Source organism: Peromyscus californicus, unplaced genomic scaffold (assembly GCF_007827085.1).
Source record: "Peromyscus californicus insignis strain IS unplaced genomic scaffold, ASM782708v3 Scaffold_9__1_contigs__length_137607984, whole genome shotgun sequence".
Taxonomy (NCBI): Eukaryota; Metazoa; Chordata; class Mammalia; order Rodentia; family Cricetidae; genus Peromyscus; species Peromyscus californicus.
In genome coordinates, this window is record NW_026294617.1 from 94,158,310 (window position 1) to 94,183,438 (window position 25,129).

Genomic DNA, 25,129 nt, shown 5'->3' on the forward strand with positions numbered 1-25,129 from the left:
TTGATGTGTATGTATGTTCGTGACAGTCACACATTCACAGAAACTTATAGGGTCACTATCTATTATACTATATATCATATAGCACAACCTTTTCCTGGAACAATTTTGACTTAAACCAGTTGCCCAATACATAACAGTGCCCATTTTCATTCTTAATATTTTCTTGATCTTCCACAAAGAATTATATGTTCCATATAGTGTTCATTTATCTTTTCTGATTATACGACAAGCCCCACAGGATACAGTGTTTTTTCTTTCCTTGCTGTCTCTCACTCTGCATGGTGACAGAGCTTAATACATACCTTTGGAAGGAAGCGAAGGTCTTGGCAAGTGAGCGAGCTTTGTGTGTGAGCGATCCATGCTTGCGGTAGGGAGTAGGCGAAGCCTTAGTGAGCCCTTTTGAATGATGAGATGACAGCATGGGGTTTTCTTGAGCTTAATGGTCTATGACATTTTACTTTTACTGTTTGGATGTAAGTGGAATGCATACCTCCGGTGAATCTCCCATGATTGCCCTGCTGTGACACCAGGTGTCTTTTATAAAGCTAGTCATCTTCTCCCCTTGCCGTCTCCCCTCGCAGGTGCATCGGATGCTCATGCTTGCGACATCTGTGCTCACCTGCATTGCCTTTGTTCTTCCTTTTGTGTACAGAGGAGGCTGGAGTCGGGTAAGTGTGCCTGCGACAGGATGTCTCCCTGAAAATCTGTTTTGATGTCAAAGCAGACTGCTACTTTATTCTCAAAGGTGGATAATGAGACATTTCTGTGTACATCCTTTTTTCCTTGACTTATCTGATGACTTCACCTGGTCGGGGATCTGGACTGAAGGGAGGCTGTGAATACAGATTGCCTGGTACTGAAATGTGTTTTTAGGCCATATCTCATTTCTTGCATTCCTTTAGTGAGTGTGTTTTCCTTGTAGAATGTTGAAATTTGAAGTATGATGTCTAAAATTTATTTATTTATGCATTTATTTATCTTTGTTTGTTTTTTTTAAGATAGGGTTTCTCTGTTTAGTCCTGACTGTTTTGGAACTTTTTCTGTTGACCAGGCTGGCTTTGAACTCAGAGATCCGCCTGCATTTGCCTCCCGAGTGCTGGGATTAAAGTCATGAGCCATCATAGCGCAGCTATTTTTGTTATTTTAATGATGTGTATGTGTATTTGTGTGGATCTGTGTAACTCCAGCTCCAGGGGCAAGCATAGTGGTTGTGAGGTGCCTGATGTGGGTGCTGACTGAAGCTGGGTCCTCTGGGAGAGAGCAGCAAGCACTCTTAACCCCTGAGCCATCTCTCCATCCCAAGTGTGATGTCTAAGAAACAGGACCCATTAAAGTGGTTTTCTCTTATGATTATCATTAAGCTAGTAGAACTCGCCTCAACGCTATATGAGCAGTCTTGCTAAGTGCTGTATATATACTATCAATTTTTTAAAAAGTAATTGAAATATAATAATTACATCAGTCCCCTTTTCTTCCTTTATTCCCTTTAGCCCTTCCCATGTTTCCTCACTCTGGCTCTTCACATTCCCCCTCACTCCTCAAATTGATGGCCTTGTTGTCTTTGATTATTAGTCTCATTCTCTCTCTCTCTCTCTCTCTCTCTCTCTCTGTTTCTCTCTCTCACACACACACACCACAAACATAAAAATAATAATATAACCTTCTGTGTTCATTTAGTGTTGCTTGAGTACATATAACTTTGGAGTTGATACTTTGCGTTGGATAACCAATTAGGGGACTCGTCCCTGGGAGAGACTAATTCTTCCTCTCTCAGCAGTCAGTAGTTACCTGTGGTTCTTTGTCTACGGGTGGGACTTCACGACATTTCCCCCTTCTGTGTTAGCATGCTTGTGGGTGGTGGTGGTGTTCAAGTCTTAGTCAGGCTGAAGGTAGTTTCTATGTCATCTCTAGGACACACAATCTCACAGCCGACTTCCTGGTCCTCTGGCTCTTACAGCCCTTCTGTGCGCTCCTCCGCAATGTATGGTTTTACATTTGATTTCAATTGGCAGGCAAGGCTGACTATTAACGATGCCCTTTGTTCAGCGCGCAGGCTACCACCCGTACCTCGGCTGTACGGTGATGACTTTAGCTGTCCTTCAGCCTCTGCTGGCCACCTTCAGACCATCTTTACATGACCCGAGGTACGGACAGCTCTTACACAGAAATGCTCTCAGTGTGTGTGTGTCATTAGATGGGCAACCAATTTCTTTTCAAAGTAGAAACACTTTGCATTTTGTAGCACGCAGTGATTGATTGTGTTTGCATCCAAGGACTTTAAAATGGGTTTCAGATACCCAATTCCCCGGCAATAGGGAAATTGCATGCTTCTTACTCTCTCGGGGATAAATTGCTATTGCATCACTTTAAAGACTAGCCGCTGCTTCTTTCTTTTGGTAGGAGGCAAGTGTTTAACTGGACTCACTGGAGTGTGGGGACAGCTGCTAGAATAATAGCAGGTAAGTCCCTGCAATGCCACTTACTCATATATAATTGCTGGTTGTTTACAGTGAAAGTTGTAATTTGGCTTAAATGATTTTAGATGCATTAGTAATTGGAGTAATTGGTTGTTGAGGAGAAATCAGCCTGAAACATTGAAATCCAGAAAGTAATTTCTACAAGTAACTATTTAAGTCATTATTTAAGCTTCAAGTTTTAAAAAATGACTTTAAAACTTTAAAACTCAGCCCTTTCTTTCCCATTTCCCTGCATCTGCCTTTGCAAACAAATGAGGTTATGGTAATGACTACACACAAGGACGGCAAGTGAGGTCCCAGGGCGAGGTGGATGGAGTGTGCTGGTCCCAGGGCGAGGTGGGTGGAGTGTGCTGGTCCCAGGGCGAGGAGGATGGAGTGTGTTGGTCCCAGGGCGAGGAGGATGGAGTGTGCTGGTCCCAGGGCGAGGAGGATGGAGTGTGCTGGTCCCAGGGTGAGGAGGATGGAGTGTGCTGGTCCCAGGGCGAGGTGGGTGGAGTGTGCTGGTCCCAGGGCGAGGAGGATGGAGTGTGCTGGTCCCAGGGCGAGGAGGATGGAGTGTGCTGGTCCCAGGGCGAGGTGGGTGGAGTGTGCTGGTCCCAGGGCTAGGAGGATGGAGTGTGCTGGTCCCAGGGCTAGGAGGATGGAGTGTGCTGGTCCCAGGGTGAGGAGGATGAAGTGTGCTGGTACAAGCCCTCTGGCTCCAGCCCATCTCCCGACTGTCTGTCCTTGTAGGGCAGCTGGTCTCCAGAGGGCAGCTGGAATTATCTGACACAGTTTTTCTTTTCAGTACCGGGGACTCAGTCCCCGGGGCCTCAGAGAACACTAGCACCCACCGAGCTGCATCCCCAGACCTTTTATACTTTTTATTTTGAGACTAGGTCTCACCAGTTTGTCAAGACTAGCGTTGAGCTAACTCTGTAGCTCAGATACTCTTTGAGCTTGTGGTCCACCTGCCTCAGCCTCCCGAACAGCTGGGTATAGAGGCCTGCACCAGGCACATCTGTTTGACTCCGAGGGAGGCACCTGTCACCTTACATTCTATTGCTTGTGGGATTAAGTGCGGGATGAGTGTAAGGTCAACAGTCATTTCTTCATTTCTCCCCTTTTTCTTCATTGCAGACTTACATTTCTGGAAAGGTACCTTTGTGGTTGTTATGGGTATCGAACCCAGGGCTTTTTAGGCCTGCTGGCTAGTGCTCTACCCCTGAGCTGCATCCCTAGTTCATGGGTGCTTTCTTAGCAATTCTTAGATCCTAATTTCCTATCTTGTCTTATGTAGTCTTACAATAAGGAAGATCAGATTATCTCAGCCCCCAAGATTATTCTTTCCATAAATGTTTAATATATTCTAGTTAATGTAATGCATCAATTATTCTTTTTCCTGGGCACTATATTTGAGTACATTTTATTTCCCCTCTTTTCTCCATAGTGGCAGCCATGTTCCTAGGAATGGATTTACCAGGACTGAATCTCCCCAGTCCACAGAAGACCTATGCCATGATGGGGTTTGTGGTCTGGCACATCGGGACGGAGGTGCTTCTGGAGATCCATGCTTATCGGCTCTCTCGAAAAGGTACCCAGCTTGAAAAGTCTTACTGTGGGGCCGGAGAGATGGTGCAGGGTATGCGTTTGCTGTGCAAGCATGAGGATCTGAGTTCAAATCTCCATGTGAAAAGTCGGGCATGATTATGTGTGTCTGTGACCCCAGGGCTGTGCAGGAATAGAGACAGGAGGAGGGATGGCTGGGATTTGCTGGCTGCCAGCCTAGCTCCAAGTTCAGTGAGAGACCTTGGTTGAAGGAAATAAGGCAGAGAGTGTCTCTGTGTGCTTGCACATGGCATGTGTGTGCACGCACACCCCATCCCACCCAGGTGCAGAAAGTCTGCGACATTTAGTAGCGTGAATGGCCAAATCTACATCCTAGAAAATGGGGACTGTTAGGATTCAAGTTTTATCTTCTTTTTGTGACAACTAGTTTACTTGCATATCCCCATTCTTACAAACATACTTTGTTCTTGACAGTTGAAATATTGGATGATGATAGAATTCAGATCCTTCAGTCACTAACTGTTGCTGAAGCAGAGGTGAGATTCTCCTCTCTTGTTGATCGACACAAATCTTAATGATGATGCTTTCTGCTAAATCTCAGTTTTTATTTCAGGGCCATGTTTTTAAGAAGGCGGTGTTGGTGATTTACATATGTGGGAATCTGACTTTCCTCATGATATTCTTATCTGCAATCAACCAAGTATGAGCAAGCAAAGACTGTTTTTTTGTGGGCCTGGGTCATAATCATCAAAACAAGGAGACCCGGAGCTTGTCCTGACTGCCAGGAATATGTTTTAATTCGGAAGACTCATGGGCATTTCTAAAGAGGAATTCTGAAGTCTGGTTTATCCAGATTATATTCAGCCAGGCCATACCAGCCTGTGCACTGATGTCAATCAAGCCTTTGTGTGTTACTGCATCTTAAAAGGAACATTGTACTTCAGATGACGGGACTCTCAACATCCCATGCCATATTTAAAACAGTTAACTAGAATGATTAACAAATGAAGAGAATTACCTCAGGCAAAGGATAAATGGAGATTGTATCTTTGGGAATGGGACAGATTTTGTGTAGCCCAGGCTGGCCTCCAACTGCTGTGTAACCAAGGATAACCCTGAACCTATCTTCCTGCCTCTGCTTCTGGATGGTGGGATTACAGGTGTGTGCCACTCTATCTGGTTTTAAAGGGACTGTAATTTTCATGATGCTGCTGCTGTGGGAACTTTAAAGAAAACATTTATGTTGACTAGTTTATTTAGAGATCTTAGATTTTAAAAAATTCTTACTACATTTTGATGTTTTTATGAACACACACACACACACACACACACACACACACACACACACACACACTCCAAACAAAGAAAATCTACAAGAAAAAAACCCCATGTTTTCAGTCCTGAGTTTGGGACACGTTCTTTGCTGTGTGTGTTGCATTATTTCTGGTACATTTTGTTAACATTTAACTATATTGTGAATATTACGTTTTCTTTGTTAGCAGTGAAATGCAGTAGGCATCTTCTGCTTAGAGATATCCTTTATTTTTTTCATCTATGGAGCTGAAACGACATTTTGTTTTGTTTCAGCTCTAAGATGAGTCCTTCCTTATAGGAGAGAGAGATCAAAGCCATGAATTCCACATTTGCTAAAACTCACCCTTGTGAGCGTGTCCAACCGGTGCTCTCATGTCTTGTGAGGATAAAATAACATGGACGTGTTCCTTTGGAACATCCCTGGTGCTCTAGTAACTCAACGCAGCCAGTGAGTGATATTTTCCTCTCTACTTATCATTTCTATCTCGATGTTTGCTATGAGGGCTTACAGCCAGTGGGTGGCGCTGTAACACCGGAGGACTCATCTGTTCACCTTAATTTTTTTTTTTAAATGGGGCTATTTTCTTATACTCTATGGCTCTTAATTTTTTTTTTTCCTTTTTGGGTTGGGGTAGTAGGTTCTATAAACTTAAATTAGTGACTGGTGCTACTACATTATGACAATTTAAAAGAAAATAATTTATACCGACTGATATTTTCTTTTATATTCCTCCAACCCTGTAGCAAATGAAGATAATTTTCTTAGGCAAAGGAGACAAACAAAATTGGATATTTAAAAAATAAAAGAATTGGGAGGAGATATATTTTATTTCTTTGAATATTCTTTCCGATTATGATATAGTTTCTGCTTGGCCCCAGAACCCTATTTCTATCTCTGAGTAATGACTTCAGCATCATGTTTTTATTTCTAACAAATAAAGTGAAATTTTCCTTTTATTTTTTTTAAGTAGCTTAGGGTTCAGATAGGCATTTCCTATGTTCATGTTCAATGGGTTCCGTGGTATAGTTTACACTATCCTGTGAGAATGTTTTTATTTTAAAAGGAAAAGGGCTGGAGATGTGGCTCAGTCGTGTGGGGCTTGAGTAGCATTCATGAGACCCTGGCCCTCGTACTAGCATTGGAGAAACAAGACATTCTGAGTAACAATGTAAATCTACATGAAGACATTTTCTTTCGGTTTTCCATTCTGAGCTGCTGAAGGCCAAAACATCTCTCTTAATAAGTCATGTTCAATACCTGACAAGAAAAGATTCTTTTCAGGAAAAGGTGGAATTTACCTGGGTTCTGTTTCCAGATAGGTGAACTTGCTGGATTTCTAGTGCTGAGACCAATATTATAATGTATTCTTTGAAAAGAAATATTTTTATCAATTCTTTAAGGATTTCACATAGTGTATTTTGATCATATTCCCCTCAGCTCCTCTCAGATCGGCCACGACTTCCCTACTTCCAGACTGCATCTTTATATATGTATTATATGATTCTGCTCTAGTTTGTGCGATCTATACACTTCTGGGTTGGGGGCCACCCACTGGGCAGCAAGGTCGATTTATCACAAGCCACACTCTTAAAGAAAACGGACTCACTCCCACCAGAAGCCTGTCCATAGGTCCTCAGGGATGGGGCGCATGGACCTCTTCCAGCTCCACGCTAGAGCGCGGACTGGCTTGATCTTGTGCGGTTTTGTGCAGGCAGCTACAGTGGCCCTGAGTTCAGGAGTGGAGTGGTCCTGTCAACTCCTGAAGACACAGTTTTCACCGTTTCCTTCTTCCCCAGCCTCTGGCTCTTACAGTCTTGGTGCCTCTTCCTCTGAGATGGTCCCCGAGCCTTGGGAGGGGGGTGCCATAGTGGGTCCCACTTATGGCTGAGCACGTCAGACACTTATTCTCTGCACTTTGACCAGCTGTGAGTTTCTGCATGGCACATTCCTTTTTACAGATGGATGCTTGCTCTGGTTTGTTCCTCTGTTGACTTGTGCAAGGAAATCTGTGCCGCTTAATCCTAGTATGCCTGTTGTTTCCCTGAGGAGCACATTACGACCCTTCGGCTCCCTGTGCTTACACTGTCTCCACAAATGACAAACGCTGCTTCTTACCCCTCAGTTTCTGTAATAAACAATCTGGGTAGTTATATATCTATATCTATATCTATATCTATATATATCTATATATATCTATATATCTATATCTATATCTATATATATCTATATATATGTCTCTCTCTATATATATCTTTTGATAAGAACAATTGCTAAGCTCAGTGATTTTTCTGTGTTAGGCGTGTTTTCAAAAACAGTAAAATCATGTTTTCTTCAGGGATGTTCTGTAAAAGAGGGATCAATATGTTTTTCATACAATAAAAAACATAGTCTAGGAAACCCTGGTTAAGGTAGCACGCATAAACCGAGTCTGGGGCTCGGAGGAGATGAAACAGGACACAGGTGGCCTATAACTTGCTGTTGAACATGTGAGTCCTATTCATGTTAGCGCTTCTCAGTTTGTGTCAGGCTTTGGAGCTGGAGGTTGGGTGGCACCTCGCCCTTCCCGTATCCGGCTGCAGCCTAGGAGGCTGTGGGAAGGCTAACACAGCAGATGCCAACCAGGAAGCCGTGGGGGCTGTGTGGCTCTTGGCTGCGAGTCTATTTATCTGCGTATTCTAGTGAAGTAAGGGGAAACAAAGAACAAAGGGCCTTGTTCGAGATAATCCATTATTAATGGAACCAGAGAAACGACTCTTTTAAGTTCTTTATAAGCGGATCAGCCTCCTCACAGCTCCCATGTCCTTCTTCCTTCCTTGTCTAACCCTGCCACACACTCTCCTGTGCCCACAGGCTTGTGCTCACCCACCTGCAGTGCCGCCCTCCACCTGCAGTGCCCTTCTCTTCCCGCCCTGGCCAGAATCGGCAGATTTATGTTTTACTCAAGTTCTTTGGTCTCCCTGGTGCCTCCTTATCTCGGTCCCAACACTGTTCCCTCCTTGCCCTGACTATCTTTGTCAGTGGGTGGTGGGGCAGGAGGCAGATGCTACTGCAGATTAGAAAGGGCCAGGGGCTCGGAGGCCAGAGGAGCCACTTTTGCTCCTGAGTTCCATGCTCACGGTAGGGTCATTTGTGTTCTGTGTCCTCGTCAAAAGTCGATCTCACTAAACTTCGTGAGGGCTGAGCAAAACGAGGCCAGCCTAAGGTGCTTGCTTTGGACATGTTGCTGGTAAGGTCTCTGCCACTTGGTTACAGTGTTAAACTTTAATGGTTTTGCATATGAAATGTGTTTATAAGAATGTGTGACGCTCATCTTGAAAACATTGTGCCACATGAAATAGTCCAGACACAAAGATAATTGATTCTGTTGTGGGACCCAGCAGGGTCAAATGTGTAGAGAATCACGGTAGAATGCAGGTCAGGGGGTGGAGAGCTGATAGCCAGGGGGTGGGAGTTGTTCTTTAAGGAGTAGGAAGTTTGTGTCTGGAGAATGGGTAGCGATGATTGTACAACTTTCTGAATGTATTTAATGCACTTAACTCTGCACTGAAACATGATGAACATGGGAATAAACAAATGAAAACCGAGAACAATGTTCACTGTGGTGCTGTTCATATCAAATGATGAATGGTACAGCCCACACGCCCATCGCCAGACTGTAGAATGTACATGCATGGAACATTGCTCAGCCATACAAAGGAATAAGGCACCGATACCTGCTATAATGTGAATGAACCTTCCAAATATGCTGAGTGAGAGAAGCCAGAGGCAAAGGTTCACTATTGTGTAGTTCCGTGTATATGGAATATTCAGAACAGCTGAATCAGTAGAAACCGGGAGAGTACTGATGCTTGTTAGGGGCTAAGTGGGGGCAGGGTGTGGGAGGCAACTCCTTAGTTGATGTGAACTTTTATTTTGATCTGACAAAATGTATTGGAGCTTGATAGAGGCACAAGATGAATGTCAGGATTGTCCATTTTAAGACAGCTAAATTTCGTGTTGCTCAGGGATTTAAAACGTGGGGTTAAAAAGATCTGGAGGCCATGCTGGCTGTAAACTTAGTTTCAGTTCAGTCGCTTATTTTGTTGTCAAAGAAGTTAATGTGATTATGCGCTGACTGGTCTCTTAACTCTGTTTCGGGGGTGAGGAAGGTCCAAAAGAGTATACTAAGAAATTTGTCTTTTTCATATGACAAATGTGTCACATATAAAGAGAGTTCCACTGCTTCCCTGTGGGGACCTCAGTAACCTTTAGCTTTACATTCAGGCCCTGATAATGGTGATCAGAATAAATTTCCTCAAACCATGGAGTCTAAATATCTGATGTTCATTAGCACTGTTTTTGGATGTTCAAAAAAAAAAAAAAAGTTTTTAGTAAGCCCCTGCCCAGCCCCCACAAACAGACGGACAAACAGCTGGTGTCAACACTGAGACCGTTAGTTTCTAGAGGAAGCAGATGCAGCAAGGTTCTGGTAAGGAGTGCACACTCCGAGGGGAAACCCTCTGTTTTGGAGCCTTGGTTTCCATCACTTCAAATAGTGGCAATCAGCGTGCTGCCGAGTGTCAGGGACCCCGCGGAAAACTAGCAGGTTTTCTGGTCTAGAAACCTGAGGACTCATGGCCTGGAAAGCAGCAGCTCCCAAGGAGAGGTTGAGAAGATCCTTCGGAAAAACGTTTGGGGGAGGGGGACCCTAATTCCTGCCTGCGCAAATGAATCTCTGGTTGGCTCCTGACGTGGAAGCACTCGTTGCGAGCCCTATGATAATGTCACACTTTGGAGGTGAATGACCGAACACTTCTCCCTGAGATGCAGTCCAGGAAAAAGAGCGTCTGGCCTCTCCACTTTGTCCCGTGTAGTTGAGGCTGAAGGAGGAGCACATGGGTGCCACAAACTCTTTCGTAGACAGACCTAAGAGACCCACGAACCAACCAACTGGGGCCACCAGAAAGCTGGTGGGGAACACAGCCGTTGCTTGGAAACCAGCAGCATCTCTCTATGGTAGTCATGAGCATGAAATCTGAAAAATACAGTTCCCTTCACAATAGCGTCAAAAAACTAAGAATGCCTTTAACAAAAGAAACACAGGACTACATGGAAAACTTCGGAAGTCCTGCTGGAAGCAATCAGAGGATCTAATGGACTGGAAGTAAACACTGTGTTTTTGGATCAGAAAACAGTAAAAGTAGCAATGTTTCTCAAATAGCTCTACAGAGTCAACACAGTCACGGCCAGGCTGCCAGCTGTCGCTTTTTGTAGGAATTGGTTAAACTGACCCTAAACTTTCTTTTAAAAATACTTTAGCCAGGCAGTGGTGGCACACTCCTTTAAATCCCAGTACTGGGGAGGCAGAGGCAGGCAGATCTCTGTGAGTTTGAGGCCAGCCTGGGCTACCGAGTGAGTTCCAGGACAGGCTCCAAAGCTACACAGAGAAACCCTGTCTCGAAAAACCACAACAAACAAACAAACAAACAAAAAACAACTTTAGATATGTATATAAGTATGTTGGTATGTGAATGTGCACGTGGATACCCACCCAATGAATCCCCCTGGAACTGGAGTTACAGGTTGTGAACTGTCTGATGTGGACACTGGTAATCAAACTCAGGTCCTTTTAACTATGGAATTATCTCTCCAGCCCCTTACCTTAAACTTTCTATGCAAATATAAGGGACCCAGCATAGCCAAAATGCTACGAAAGAAGGACTGTGAGGGAGAACACACACTTCCCAATATTAGAACCTGTGAAACCACAGTAATACAGGCAGCGTGATCTGGGTACAAGGATAGGTATTGGTTAACTGAACACAATGAGTTCAGAAGTAGAGTTTCACATTTATGATCATCTAAAAAAATTACTTTATGGTGGGTGTTTTTCCTGATGTATGTCTGTGTACCACGTACATACCTGGTACTGGGCAGAAGATGGTATTTGAGTCCCTGGAACTGGAGTTACAGAAAGCTGTTACCCTCCATGTGGGTGCTGGGAATTGAACCCAGGTCCTTTGCAATAGCAGCCAGTTCTCTTAACTGCTGCCATCTCTTTAGCTTGTATAAACACTCTTCAAAGGCACTAAGGTAATCTAAAGAAAGATTATGTGACATTTTCAAAGAGAGTGCTCAGAAAGCCATGTCTATATGCAGCAGGATGACTTTAGACCTTTGCTTCACACTAGAGAAAGATTCATTCAAATTTGATCATAGACCGTAGATGAAAACATAAAACTAATTTTCCTGGCTTTGAATTAAACATTAATTTCTTAGATAGAACATCAATAGCATAAAAGATGAAAGAAAAAACCGAAATAGAAAAATTTTCTGCTTCACATGACAATATCAGGACTCTAAAGACCCAGTAGGCATGGCGGTTCATGCCTGGAATTCCAGTATTTGGGAGGGTAAAGTATGAGTATGGCTTGAATTCTAGGTCATCCTGGTTACATTGTATGATCCTGTCTTTGTTAGGGTTACTATTGCTGTGATGAAACACCATGACCAAGAGCAGGGAAGGGAGGAAAGGGTTGATTTGGCTCACACTTCCACATCACACTCCATCACTGAAGGAAGTCAAGACAGCACTAGCAGGTCTGGAACTTGGAAGCAGAGTTGATGCAGAGGCCATGGAGGGGTGCTGCTTACTGGCTTGCTTCTCACGGCTTGCTCTAATAAAAAGAGTTCACACTGCTCTTTTCAATAGAACCCAGGACCACCAGCCCAGGGATTGAATCACCCACAATGGGTTGGGCTTTTGAGGAATACTCCTTTACACTGTGTGAAGATGTATTCCTGTGATTGGCTTAATACAGAGCTGAGTGGCCAATAGCTAGGCAGGAAGAGGTTAGGCGGGACTTCTGGGGACAGAGAGGACTCAGAGAGGAAGAAAGGTGGGATTGCCAGTCAGACTTGGAGAAAGCAGCATGAGCAGTATGGAGAGATGAGGTAATGAACCACACAACAGGACACAGATTAAAATAAATGGGTTAATTTAAGTTATAAGAGCTAGTGGGACAAGCCTAAGCTAAGGCCAAGCTTTCATAATTAATAATAAGTCTCCATGTCATTATTTGGGAGCTGGTGGTACAGAGAAAGACTTGATACTTGGGCCCTCCCCCATCAATCACTAATTAAGAAAATGCCCTACAAGCTTGCCTATGGTTAAATGCCTGATCTTATGGAGGCATTTTCTTTTTTTCTTTTTCTTTTGAAGATTTATTTATTTATTATATATACAGTGTTCTGCCTGCACACCAGAGAGGGAACCGGATCTCACTGTAGATGGTTACGAAACACCATGTGGTTGCTGGGAATTGAACTCAGGACCTCTGGAGGAGTAGCCAATGCTCTTAACCCCTGAACCATCTCTCCAGCCTTGGAGGCATTCTCTTAGTTAAGATTCTCTCCTCTCTGATGACTTTAGCTTGTGTCAAGTTGACATAAAACTAGCTAGCACAGATCCTGTCTCAAACAAACTTAAAAAAAACTAAACAAACAAAACCAAAAACTAAAACAAGCAACCACCAACCAAACCAAACCAAACCAAAACAAAACAAACATCCCTCAAAGAATGTAAATATAGCGCATACATTGGGAGAATATGTATTTTTGCAAATTACATTCCACATGTTCATGAGGAGTTCTTACAACTAGGTAAGGAGACAATGTAACTAAAAGTGGTCAAATAGATTGAATAGTGATTTCTCTAAGATCACGAAAAGATGCCCAATGTGATTACTCATTGGAGATATGCAAATGAAAGCCACAATGAATACCACAGTGCATTCACTCTAATGACTACAATGAAAAATGACAGGTAATAGCAAGTGTTGGCAAGGATGTAGAGGATTTAGAACCCCGTGCATTGCTTCTTGGAATGTTAAAACAGTGCAGTCTTATTGGAAAGTATTTTAGGAGTTCCGCAAAATGTGCAGTGTAGTTATGGCATGACTCACCAATCTTAAGTGTGTATGCAGCAGGAATGAGAACAGGCCCACTAAACCAGTTCATGAATGTTGATAATAATGCCTGTGCTGGTTAGTTTCTAGTCAACTTGACACAAACTAGGGTCTTCAGGTAAGTGGGAATTGCAACTGAGGAATTGCTTCTGTCAGAGTCTAGAGTGCTTGCCTAGTATGTGAAGGTCCTAGAATCCATCCACAACATCACAAAAGAAAAAAAAAGGACACTTAATCTGGGCAATGATTAAGTGTCCTCTTGTCCCGTCAACAGTACTTTTACTTGCATATACTATTGTGCTGCCATATAAAAGAAAAATATTGAAGATATTCTATATTTTATATATAGGTTTATGTATTGTTGGGGATGTTTATGCTGTACTGTTTTGGACAGAATAAAAGAATTGTGTTTTGAGGCAAAAAAAAAGGGGAAAAAAAAAAGAAAAAAAAGTATGTGTGTGTGGGGGGAGGGTAAAGCAAGAAATTCATGGAACCTTCTTTTTTTAATCTTTTTTTATTTTTTATTATTTATTTATTTACTTATTTATTTATTTTCATTCCATGGAATCTTCTTAAAGGGCAAAGGAATTTATTAGGGGACAAAATTCACTGCACAGAACAGAATTGTTGCAGGTTCTGGAATGCTGTTCTGGCCGCCTGAGTCAGTACTGCATCCAAGCCCAGGAGGGAGAGAAGGGAGAGCCTACATGCATCTTAGGTCACAAGGGTAGCCCTGAGCCATGCCTTAGGGGCAGGTACGTCAAGGTCATAGGTAGGAAGGGCAGTGACCTGCTACATCTGTAGGGGCGGTGCTTCAAGGTCCTGGGTAGAACAGCAGTCCACGACAGGAGGAGTACAACATGCAATGGTAAGAGGTTTCAATGGCCAAAACTTGAACAATTTGAGCAATAAATTGTCTCGGCTGATAAATGATTTATTTGTTCATAGTAACTTAAATAAACTAATGAAAATATTGATAAAAACAGCTATATTTGTCTAGAGGAATTGTAAATGAATATTGTGTAGTGTCTCAGATCTCCAGGAGAGGACTCATACTCTACTCCTTCAAAGCGGACAGTCTTCCTCCCAAAGGGGAAGAGAATAGCTTTGATGATAGTACAACACTCTTCTGATGATTCCAGCGTATCAAAGGGAACATCAGCAGTTGTCAATCATGTTGAAAGAACGTGTGCCCTTGATATGTGATGAAAATTTCGTTTTATATTTGTAAGCTTCTCCAAAATCCCCAGCCCCAGCTTAAACTCCAACGACAACAACAACAACAAAACAAAACAAAACAAAACCCTCCAAAAACCCAGAAAGTATGTAATGGAGCCATGTCCTACAAAATACCTAGCCAGCAATTTTCAGAACTGTCAGTGTCATTAAAACAGCTGAAGTCTGAACCAATGGTCACAGCCAAGAGGAGGCCAAGGACACATACTAACTAAAAACATTGTGGCTTTTTAGATTTTTCTGAGGTATAAAAGAATGTTATGCAAAAACTGAGACTATCTGAAAGAACCATGTGACCCTAGTAGCAGAGTGCTATAAGACACTGACTGAAGCAAATGTACAATGGTAACATACAAAGTCAATCACAGCCCAGACTAGGTGTGTGGGGAGCAGGGGGAGGATGGAGAGACAGAGAGAGGCAGAGGGAGAGACAGAGACAGATATAGAGAGGGAGAGAGACAGAGACAGAGACAGAGATGCACACAGAGAGGCAGATAGATTTGCTTGACTGAATCCAACAAGTTTTGTTGTTTTGGAAGGCCCAGCATTATCTGATCTGTGTTCTTTCTTTCTTTCTTTTTTTTTTTTCTGTTCTTCGAGACAGGGTTTCTCTGTAGTTTTGGTGCCTCTCGCTCTGTAGACCAGGCTGGCCTTGAACTCATAGAGATCTGCCTGGCTCTGCCTCCTGAGTGCTGGGATCAAAGGCATGTGCCACTGCGCCCAGCTTGATCTGTGTTCTTATTTACAAAGGTATAGTATTAGCAACTAGAGGTAAAATGTGGTCTTGGCATGATGGATATATTTGAATGAAGCCAGAGACTCCATCTGTCTGAAGGTCAGCACTTAAAAAGCAAATAGATTTTGAGCAAAAATGTCAAAGTAATTCAATGTGGGAAATACAGTTTTTAAACAATCAGAGCTGCAGCAACTATGGTGGTCTGAATGAAGCGCTCTTAGGAGGTGTGGCCTTCTGCGAAAAAGTGTGTCACTGGAGGTGGACTCTGGGGTTTTCATAAGCTCAAGCCAGGCCCAGTGTCTCTCTCTTCCTGCTGCCTGTGGATTCAGAAGCAGAACTCTCAGCTACCTCAGCTGCACCATGTCCACCATGCTTCCTGCCATGATGATCATGGACTAAACCTTTGAACTGTAAGCCAACCCCACTTCCAGTGTTTCCCTTTATAAGAGTTGTTGTGGTCATGGTGTCTCTTCATAGCAATAGAAACCCTAACTAAGACAGCAACTGAATACCTCTTGGGGAAAATTACCTTAATCTCTCTTATTTTTAAAATTCATTTGATTTTTTTAAAAAATTTCTCAAGATGGTTTCACAAGGCAGCCCAGGTTAGCCTTGAATTTGAGATGCCCCTGCCTTGCTCTCCTGAGTGCTGTGACCAAAGGCTTGTGCCCCACGCCTGGCTCGCCCTACCTCTTGTTTTATTTACCCTTCCATAAACATTTATTTTTCTAACTTAAGCACTAAACCTATAAAACATCAAAGTGTACAACGAGGGGTGTTGTGGGGTTAGCCTTAGATATGTGACTTCTCAGCCAAAATTTACTAGGCTGGGACACTTGATATAGTCCACTGACAGACCTACTGAGTCCTCAGACAACCCTGTCGGGCTTGTGACACTAATTGGCCTCATTTTTGAGATAAGAGACCAAGTTTAGGAAGGTTGTTTGCCTGAGTGATAACAGCAAGTGTGGCGGATGCTGTTGGTGTCTCTGCCACGATTGCAGCGGACCGCCCCGAGAAAGCTGAGGTGCTGCCACTGTCTCCACGACATGTCCTGTGCTCGTGTCTTTTTCTCACTCTGAACCATCTCCAAGGCTGCAGGAGCCGGTGTGTCTTTATTGGAAGTGCAATCCGAAAGTGTGGGAGAGTCAGTCCTGACAGTAGTGACCCTCAAGAGGGAGAGGAGCTGTGGGTCGGGTTTTCCAGCATCCTTCCCTTCAGACAGACATATTTAGATGTACTCAATTCAGTGTTTAGAGTTATGGTCCGAGTCAGTCTTGCTGCCTACAGCACCATCTTGCCCTATAAATGGCCGTTCTCACCTGCGTCTTTCTTCCTGCTGTTGAGATCATTTCTTCGAGAAATCACTAGTTCCAGTAGGAGTGTCTAGTCACTGGTCAGATGGCAATGAAGGCGGTAAGTAGATGGTGACAGCCACTGGCAGGCTGTGCTGTGACCATTTCCAAGAACCACACTTGCACTGAAATGGGATGATGGGGGCAAACCCAGAACAGTTAGATTCTGTGGTAGTTTTGAATTTGACTGGTTGGGACAAATGTATTGCTACATACTGACCTGTATGTAATCCAAAGTTATCTCGTTTTTGATAATTGTCTCAGAAATCTTGAAGAAAAAGAATTCAGGCAAGACCAGCCAACTATTGGGAAATGCCAGGAAGCCGGAGAGGTTCCAAGGCATACCTAGTGTCATGTGTTGCAGACTGTGTTTAAAATAAAACTCATACTGCAAGCTTGGAAGTGGCAGGACCACACAAGGCTAATTTGCAGGTCACTCACTCATGCTAAAGCCAGAACCATGAAATGAAGGAGTCCCTTGGACCCAGAGTAGGGTATCTTTTGAGATTATCTTAGCAATGTAAACCGTTTGGTTGTCTAGAATCTTCCAGGCCAGCGAAGGAGCTCTCTCCTGCCAGGGAACAGCTGACCTTTGGAAAACAACTCATCTGAGATACCTTCATGGGCTAATGCTTGTCTTCCTAAGAAGACTTACTGTTCTTACCTCTTATTGCCTCTAGAGCAGCGGTTTGCAACCTGTGAGTGGCCACCATAGAATACGTATTTCTGATGGTCTGAGGAAGAGAGACACTGCTTAGTAGCAAAATTACAGTTATGAAGTAGCAGTGAAATAAATTTATAGTTGGTACTTTTGCCTGCATTTATGTCTGTGTATTACACAAACAGTGCCTACTTTTGACCAGCTTTTGATCCCCTGGAACCGGAGTTACAGACCACTGCTAACCATCATGTGGAAGTGGGGAATTGAACCTGGGTCCTCTGGAAGAGCCAGTGCTCTTAACTGATGAGCTACCTCTCCAGTCCCAAGGGGGAGCAGTCTTGAGGATGTTAGATGGAGGACAGGATAATCACTGGCACAGAAATATTCTCTTTCAAATCAGGGTTGAACACCTTGGAAGAATACCTAGGAATGACATGCTATACATGCTCCTTGGCTTTTTTTCTTGTGTGTGTGTGTGTGTGTGTGTGTGTGTGTGTGTGTGTGTGTGTGTGTGTGTGTGTGAATTTGTAGCTACACATGCATGCATACATGGAGTGCCATCTAGAGTGCTGTTCTCAGGAATATTGTCTACCTCCTTTGAGAATGGTCTTTCATTGAACTGGAACTCACCAATTAAGCCAGACTGGCCGACCAATGAGCTCCAGAGATTCTCCTGTCTGTGCCTCTCCCATGCTGGGATGGCGAGCACATTCCGCCGTGTTCAACACTCACATGCACTCTGGGGACAGAACTTGTGCTTACAAGTCTGTTTTTACTTTTTACCAACTGAGTCATCTCCCTCATCCCCTCTTTCTAGTTTTAATTTGAAGATTCTCACTTGTGCACCTAGACCAGATTTGTGCCCTTGGAGACTATGGGAAGTTCTTTACTAGTGCCCTTAAGCTACGACTGTTTATTGCACATTGAACTGACTTAAGGAGAGGATGATGGTCCCTGAAGAAGAATGAATGTTCCAGTTCTCTCCTAGAAGGTCATGCGTATTAGCAAAATGATCTAAGCACACTCTCAAAACATAAGCATGATTGTTATCTATGGGTTTTGGAGGCGTGCGATGGTTTGGCGTCTCAACTGAGCCAACTGAATTGATCTTCGGTGTGAGAGTTCAGTTACCTCAAAGAGTTACTGACTTTTAGAGAGTCGTATCAGAGTGGAAGGCTGATATCTGTGGGATGAGGTGCACCTATGTATGATCTTTGCGTTTAGCAACATTACAACGCCAGTTAAGATAGTCAAAGTATTTTAAATAACTTTATTCTTAAATTTAACAAGCTCTTATTAGAAATGCTTTGGTATCAATACAATAAAAATATACTGGTTCTCCCGACCCACTGAGTCATGTCAAGTAACTGGAAAAGTTAGCATTTGTTTTCCCCAGCTTTGGGGGGCATTTTTTCCACAAATAATGACTACTATTTATTTATGTGGCTTACTATAGGTATAATTATATATATATATATATATTTGGACTTTAGGAAAAAGAAATAAAAGTATTCAGAAAAGAAATTTTCAGGCATTTCTTGGCTGCTTCTCCGAAGGTTCCTCAGGTGGGCACTACAGCTCAGATTACCTTTTTCCCCAGTTTTGCCATCCTTATCCTTAAAGCTGTAAATTAAAGTAAAAAAAAAAGCAAGTTATAAAAGAATCATAATTTTTACTCTGAATGACCATTTCATAGAAGGCAGGAAAGTTGAGAACATACCTCAGATGGTTTTATCCAACAGCGTGAGCATTGTTTTAGTAGCATAAAAAGATAGTAGAAATAATGAGCTCTGGTTAACTTAGGGCAGGGGTAGGTTGAGAACTAGGAGGAACCTACGTCTACAAAGGTCAAGAAAGTGAGCAGAGAGAACACAGTACAGGTGGATGTTACATATTTTCACGATCAGCCTAGATACATATTCCTTTACATCAGTTTTGTGCATATCCTTAACTATGTACCATTGAACCAAAAAGATACTAATACTTAAACTATACTTAGTGATTAGATCTTCAAAAAAAATCTCATTAAACTTGGTTGTCCAAAGGCTCTCTGACCTTTGGATGTGCAATGACAAGAATAAATTTATGTATGAAACAATGTGAACTAATAGTTAAGCATTAATGTGGAATTATGTTTTCGAATGGCAGGTGTATCTTTGCATATGCTCTACTGCTGAAGAAGTGTTGGCTGTAGAAAACGTTTATAAAATTGTAGGTGTGGAATTTATAATACTCCTTTGGTGTTCTGGTCTCACGCCTTAATATTTAGGGCCTTTGAGCAGAGCTGTCTCAATCATGTTCCAAAAGTTGAAAGATGCTTTCAAGGCACTGAGCAAGTGATTGTATTAATTACGTAATATTACATTCATGTGTAAAATGGCCCAAGAAGCAGCCATTTAACTAATTGCACAATTTTGTTTTAATGAAACAATAAAAGGGAAGACATGTTTTTTTTTCCCATCTCTATGTCACACATTATTACCTATTAACCAAAGAAATGATCCTATCTCTAAGAGGCTTTTTACAAAAACCTAAGAAGAGATGGGGACCTGCTACTGTTTTGAGGTCATTTTCATATGTCTGTGACATAGTTTCATTTCAAGGAAAGTAAAAAGCATTGTTTTTTTCCCTTGGAAGAGAAGAGGAATGATCACTTCTAACGGCAAGACCAAGAATATTCCTTTGACTTCAGGATGTGTTGAGAGAATTTCCTTTGCTCAGTCAGCAGGATGGGCTCTGTTGCTGGGAGCTGCTGGGTGGTGACCTCTGAGGAGCAAGCAGCCCGAAGTCCCACAGCAGAACAGGCAGCAGGCAAGGCTTCAGGAAGGGCTGCTCTTGGGTTTTGTGGCCCCTTGCATTACCAGTGCCGGGAGAGAGCAGGGATAAGGGATTGTTTAAAGGTCTGTTTTAAGGCAGGGACAAAAATCCTCTTCCCTATAGGTACGTCTCATCTTGCGAGTCTGGAAATAGAGACCACCCTGTGTCCCAGGACCTGCAGTGAAGTCAGCTAGCACCAGCATTCCCTTTTCCAAGCCTGTGGCAATAGCCCTAACTGCAGCTGGAGGTGTGTGCAAGGAGCGGCTCCCCAAACACTGTCCCATTGGTTCTCTTGCCCCTCTTTCCTGCTCTTGTCTGAATCCCAGTCCTGTTTCCCTACAGCCACACAGACAGACACTTTTAGCTGTTTAAACTTGGTGGAAGAGAGATTTGTGGTTCACCCTCCGTCTTCTTCCTTGACCTCTACTGGCGGTTTCTGAATCGATGGTGTGTGAGGGCTCCAGAGCTAAGGTTTTTCTACCTCTTCATCCCAAAGTGCCATTGACATCTCTAAGACCATAGAATATTGAGCTGGAACAAGACTAGGTGTGTGAGGTCTACTGAAGAAAGCTTAGCTGTCTAGTTGCTGTCGTTGGGGTTAGTGGGATCTCATGGAAAGCTTTTGGAAGCCACACAATAGTGAGTGCGTCTGGACCATATCAAGTAGATAGACATAAGATTACCTAAGTTTTTCTGTCATGTTTAACAGTGTTCAAATTTTTACTAAAATATACTGTTTTTAGACTATCCACATTGGCAAGTTTTCATCTTTCTTCCATCTACATATAGTTTTTCCAGTTAAAAACTGCGTGTGTGTGTGTGTGTGTGTGTGTGTGTGTGTGTGTGTGTGTGTGTGTGTGTGATGCATGCACTGGTGTGTACAGGAGGCCAAAGCAGGACCTCAGGTGTCTGCCTCTATCACTCCATGCCTTGTTGCCTTGGGACAGGGTCCCTCCCTGAATCAGAAATCACAGTTTTGGCTAGGCTGGGTGGCCAGCAGGGTCCTGGGATCTGCCTGCCTCTGCTGCAGTGGTGGGGTTCAGGCATGCGCACCCGTGGCCGGCTTTTTCCGTGGGTGGATGGAACCAAACTCATGCCCTTATTTTATAGACCAAGTGCTCTTACCCACTGAACTATCTTCCCATCCCCACGAATTGCTTTTGAGACAAGATTTTGATAACTATATGTATAACAAGTGAAAAGATAATTCCTTATTATTGTATCTACCAGAGCTATTAGCATTTAATAGGATATTTGTACTTTAATAATGGAATTGACTTAATTGTGGGTTTTTAAGTATTGTATCATTTCTCTCTGTGTGTATGGATGTGTGTGTGTAATGTTGAAAGCACAATGTAAAACGTACTTGTGAAATTGAAGTACATAGGTAGCTATGTTCTTAATGTATGTAGATGGTCCTTGAAAGCATAATATGATTGACTTTTGTAAAACTCACCCATACTAAACACCTCCACTCTAATCCATGTGATGATTTGGAAGGCCGAGACGTAAAACAACGTCACAATGAAATGTAAGGAATCTGGAGCATTCTCTTTACGAGATATTTAGTTTGCTAGTACAAGACTTTGTATTGTTACTTTGTCTGGCATAAGTTTTCCTAATTTTAGTTCAGTAGCATGGTTAGTGTTGTCTGTAAATGTTAGTCACTTCCTGTCATTTTTCTAGGGGTAAATGTTAATGTGTTTAGGGGAGAAGGAGTAAGGGTGTTTGGGAGGAGCTGGCTAATATCCAAGATCAAAAAGGGAGTTTTTGCTTTTGTTTTTTACAGTGGTTCATGTCTTTGTAACTGACCATAAAATAGGGCGTTCCTTTTCTCTATGCCTCATGCATTGTTTTAAGAATGAATTTCAAAGGAAACATTTGACTGTAAACAAAGCTCATTCTCTAAATGGAAAGGAACTTACTATCTGCAGCTTTCCATTGTGGGGAACATTACTCCACAGTCTGAGGAAGATATATGAGTGGACACTTCTCAAGAGGGGAGGAATTCTTCAGATGATTAAACTCACAATGGGTTCACCTAATTCAAGGATTTAGAAGAATGGAAGAATGTCCCTATTACTGTGTTGTTAGCAACACAAGATTGAGTTTATGGTTTGATGAGGAAGAAACATCTTGAATTTCTGCCACGCTTCTATAAAACTATCAAGTTATACTCACTGGGCTGTCTGCTACTGAGTAGTTATTGCTTTTTAATGATCATTCTTCAATTAGCAACATTTAAAATTACTTTCCATTTTTAACATTTAGAACCTGTGTATTTGTGTAATTTGACTTAGATTTTTAGCTAGGGTTTGCTCAGTTATTCTAATTGTTTTTGTCATTTGCTATATTCGAGCGATAACAAGGAATTTAAAATTGAGGAGCTGTCGGTTTGTAGAAAAAGTGTTACAGTTACTTTTCATTCAATGTTGAGATAGCTAAAGAGATACAAAGCTATAAAAACTTCATAGAGAATGAGAAATGTAGCTATATAGAAAATAGAAAAAATAAATCTGCTAAGTTGGAGAAGACCATGAAAAGTTGAGTCATAGATAATGCAAGATAAAATGTCATTCTATGTTTAAAGTGTAGAAAATTAAAGAACCAAAGTTAATAAAATAAAAGTATAGAGAAAGGAGATATAGCTGAGTAATAAAATGAGAAGAAAATAGTACATGTTCTCTATTTCTTTGCAAAATTAAGGCTACTTGTTAACTTATGAATAAAGTGTAAGTCACAGGAGGCACAGGCAAGTAGTCATCATTGGATTCTGCTGGGAAAAGTATGCTTCTGATGATCAGGACGTTAATTAGCATCCCCAGTTATTCACATATGGTATTGCTCCCTCACAGAAGACACATTTCCAGTAACTAAGGGCGGTCAATGCAATATTAAAACAAAGCAAGACACAGTTTTCACTTTCGTTATTTTTGAAGTGACTTACTTTGCTCTGATGATAATTCAGCGTTATTAAAAGCTGTCAGCGCATATTAGTTTATGAGGTGGTCATAGAAGCTGAAAGTCAGAATGCTCATTAACACAGAGAAGACTGTCACATGAGTAAACAGCAGTGGCATGCCTTGTCATTTTTATTACCTGTTAAGGATGGATCCTCAGTCCCATCTCCAGCCATTGGAACACCCAGGGGAGAGTGGCCGGCAGGGCTGCCTAAGCGTTCCTCTTGCTCTTTCAGAGATATGGAATTTTTGTGGGGAGATTTATGGTTTGTGTTTTCATGAGGACTAACTTCCGATCTCTTTCTAGGAAGTGGGGTTGGTTTGGTTGGCTGGTAAACTTGACTACAGGGAGCTACGGGATGGTAGGATGGCTTCTCAGCTTGTCCGTCATCCTCCTCCTCCCCCTCGTCATCAATCACGACCAGCTCAGCATGGATGACCCCGTCATACCCTGTCAAAAGCTTCTTTTCCTCTTCATTATCATCTGCCTGCTGGTACCCCATGAAAATCATCGTTACGGGTTCTGTGTTGTCCACATCAGAAGGCAGAGAATGAACGATGTTGTATCTTACATCTTCAGCCTCCTCCTGGCAAGTGGGTGAAGAACCCTGGGGTCCTGACTTCCCAGGGCTTGCTCTGCGGGGGCTCAGTCCCGTCCTCGGAGAAATCTCATGTTCGCTCTGCCCCATGTTCGACTCTTCCCAAGGAGTCACCATCCTCTTTTGCCGGGTGTGGACCATCTCTTCTGCGGGCTGAACCGATGCTCGCGGCTGAGGTATTGGCCGAGTCGGGCTGGTGTGAGGGGCCCCATTGCTTCTCCCCTCTGAAAGCGCATCGTTAGTATTGTGCATGGGTTCATTTGCATGGTTACCCAGTCCGTTAGCTTTCATCATTATCCTTTCTTGAAAGTTTGGTCCAGGGCTTACTCTCTCTCTTTGCGGGGTCACAGGCCTGCAAAACGGATTGGCATACACGGGCTCATGGTACTCCGTGGGTGACTTAGAGTTCCTCTCTGAGGCTTGTCTCAGGAGATCCTCCACTTCCACCGGTGCGAGGCCGTCGGTGCCGTTGTAGCTTGTGTTCTGATCGGAGCTGACTGCGTAGACTGACTTCTGCCCATCGTCGTAGACCTTTATTCCTGCGCTTTTAAAGTCATCTGATGGGAGGGGGATTGAAGATAGAACAACGCTTTCTCCAGTCTTCAAGTCTTTTTCAACTTTAATTTCCATGGCATACAAAGCTGTTAGAAGACAAGTTTAATACAAATTTGAGTACTGGCTTTCTCTTATAAACTAGTCTGTTTGCTTTTACATCCTTTGGTGGTCTTTTGTGTGGCATTTAGAAACTTCTAACCCAGCAGTGGTGGCACACACCTTTAATCCCAGCATTCGGAAAGGCAGAGGCAGGTGAATCTCGGTGAGTTAGAGGCTAGCCTGGCCTACAGAGAGAGTTCCGGTACAGCTAGGGCTGCACAGAGAAACCCTGTCTCAAACAAAGCAAAGCAAAATAACTGCCCCCAAACCGCCAAACCCCTTCTGATTTGGATGCTGGAGAGATGGCTCTACAAGAAGGCCAGAGCTACATCCCCAGCACCCAGGCTAGGAGGCTCACAACCTCCTGTAACTCCATCTCCAAGGGATGTGATGCCCGCTGGCCCCCAGCAGACCTGTAGGCACACACACATATATGCATAAGAATACATACATAATCCCCCCCCCCCTGGTTAGTTCTATAACAACCAACCATGTAGCCACATGGTATCCTGGGAAATGTAGAATTTTGGAAAAATGATTTGGAGGAGTGAGGAAGAGAATAGATCCACGTAGCTGGCACTTTCACAGAGAACCAAAAGATATCCTTTTCCAGTTAATAAAAGTGACCAGCCAGACTTAGACTCTTTTGTTTATTTATTAATCTAATCTCTGCCTTCTTTACCTTGGGAGAACAGTCACACTGTGGGCTGCAGCGGGTTAAACACCCAGCAGGGTAATTCGTTGTCAGATCCCTGCGGCAAGCTCAGCTGCCTACGGAAACTGTAAAGTGCGCTGAGGCCTTCACAGTATAGGGAATGCTTAGAT

The 25,129-nt window shown here is 42.9% G+C and overlaps 2 protein-coding genes across 5 annotated transcripts in view; one reads left to right on the forward strand and one right to left on the reverse strand.

Moving 5' to 3' along the window:
* The window catches only part of Frrs1 (ferric chelate reductase 1), a 34,154-nt gene extending 26,677 nt beyond the window's left edge, over window positions 1-7,477 (forward strand). The window contains exons 10-15 of the mRNA XM_052730892.1: window positions 582-668; window positions 2,047-2,144; window positions 2,401-2,459; window positions 3,907-4,050; window positions 4,500-4,561; window positions 4,639-7,477. Of these exons, the coding sequence (XP_052586852.1) occupies window positions 582-668; window positions 2,047-2,144; window positions 2,401-2,459; window positions 3,907-4,050; window positions 4,500-4,561; window positions 4,639-4,731 (543 nt within the window). The 3' untranslated portion in view covers window positions 4,732-7,477. The remainder of the gene's footprint in view (window positions 1-581; window positions 669-2,046; window positions 2,145-2,400; window positions 2,460-3,906; window positions 4,051-4,499; window positions 4,562-4,638) is intronic.
* An 11,038-nt stretch (window positions 7,478-18,515) lies between these two features.
* Palmd (palmdelphin) overlaps window positions 18,516-25,129 on the reverse strand; it is a 49,053-nt gene continuing 42,439 nt past the window's right edge. The window contains exons 7-9 of one of the 4 annotated variants that reach the window (XR_008216356.1): window positions 23,191-24,291; window positions 18,995-23,109; window positions 18,516-18,897 (exon numbers count right to left, since the gene is read on the reverse strand). Coding sequence is in view for 1 of the 4 variants with exons in the window: in XM_052730708.1 (XP_052586668.1) it covers window positions 18,854-18,897; window positions 23,191-24,291 (1,145 nt within the window). In the remaining 3 variants the exon portion in view is untranslated. Of the gene's footprint in view, window positions 18,898-18,994; window positions 24,292-25,129 lie in introns of all 4 variants that reach the window. The other 3 variants (XR_008216355.1, XR_008216354.1, XM_052730708.1) reach the window with 3 other exon arrangements.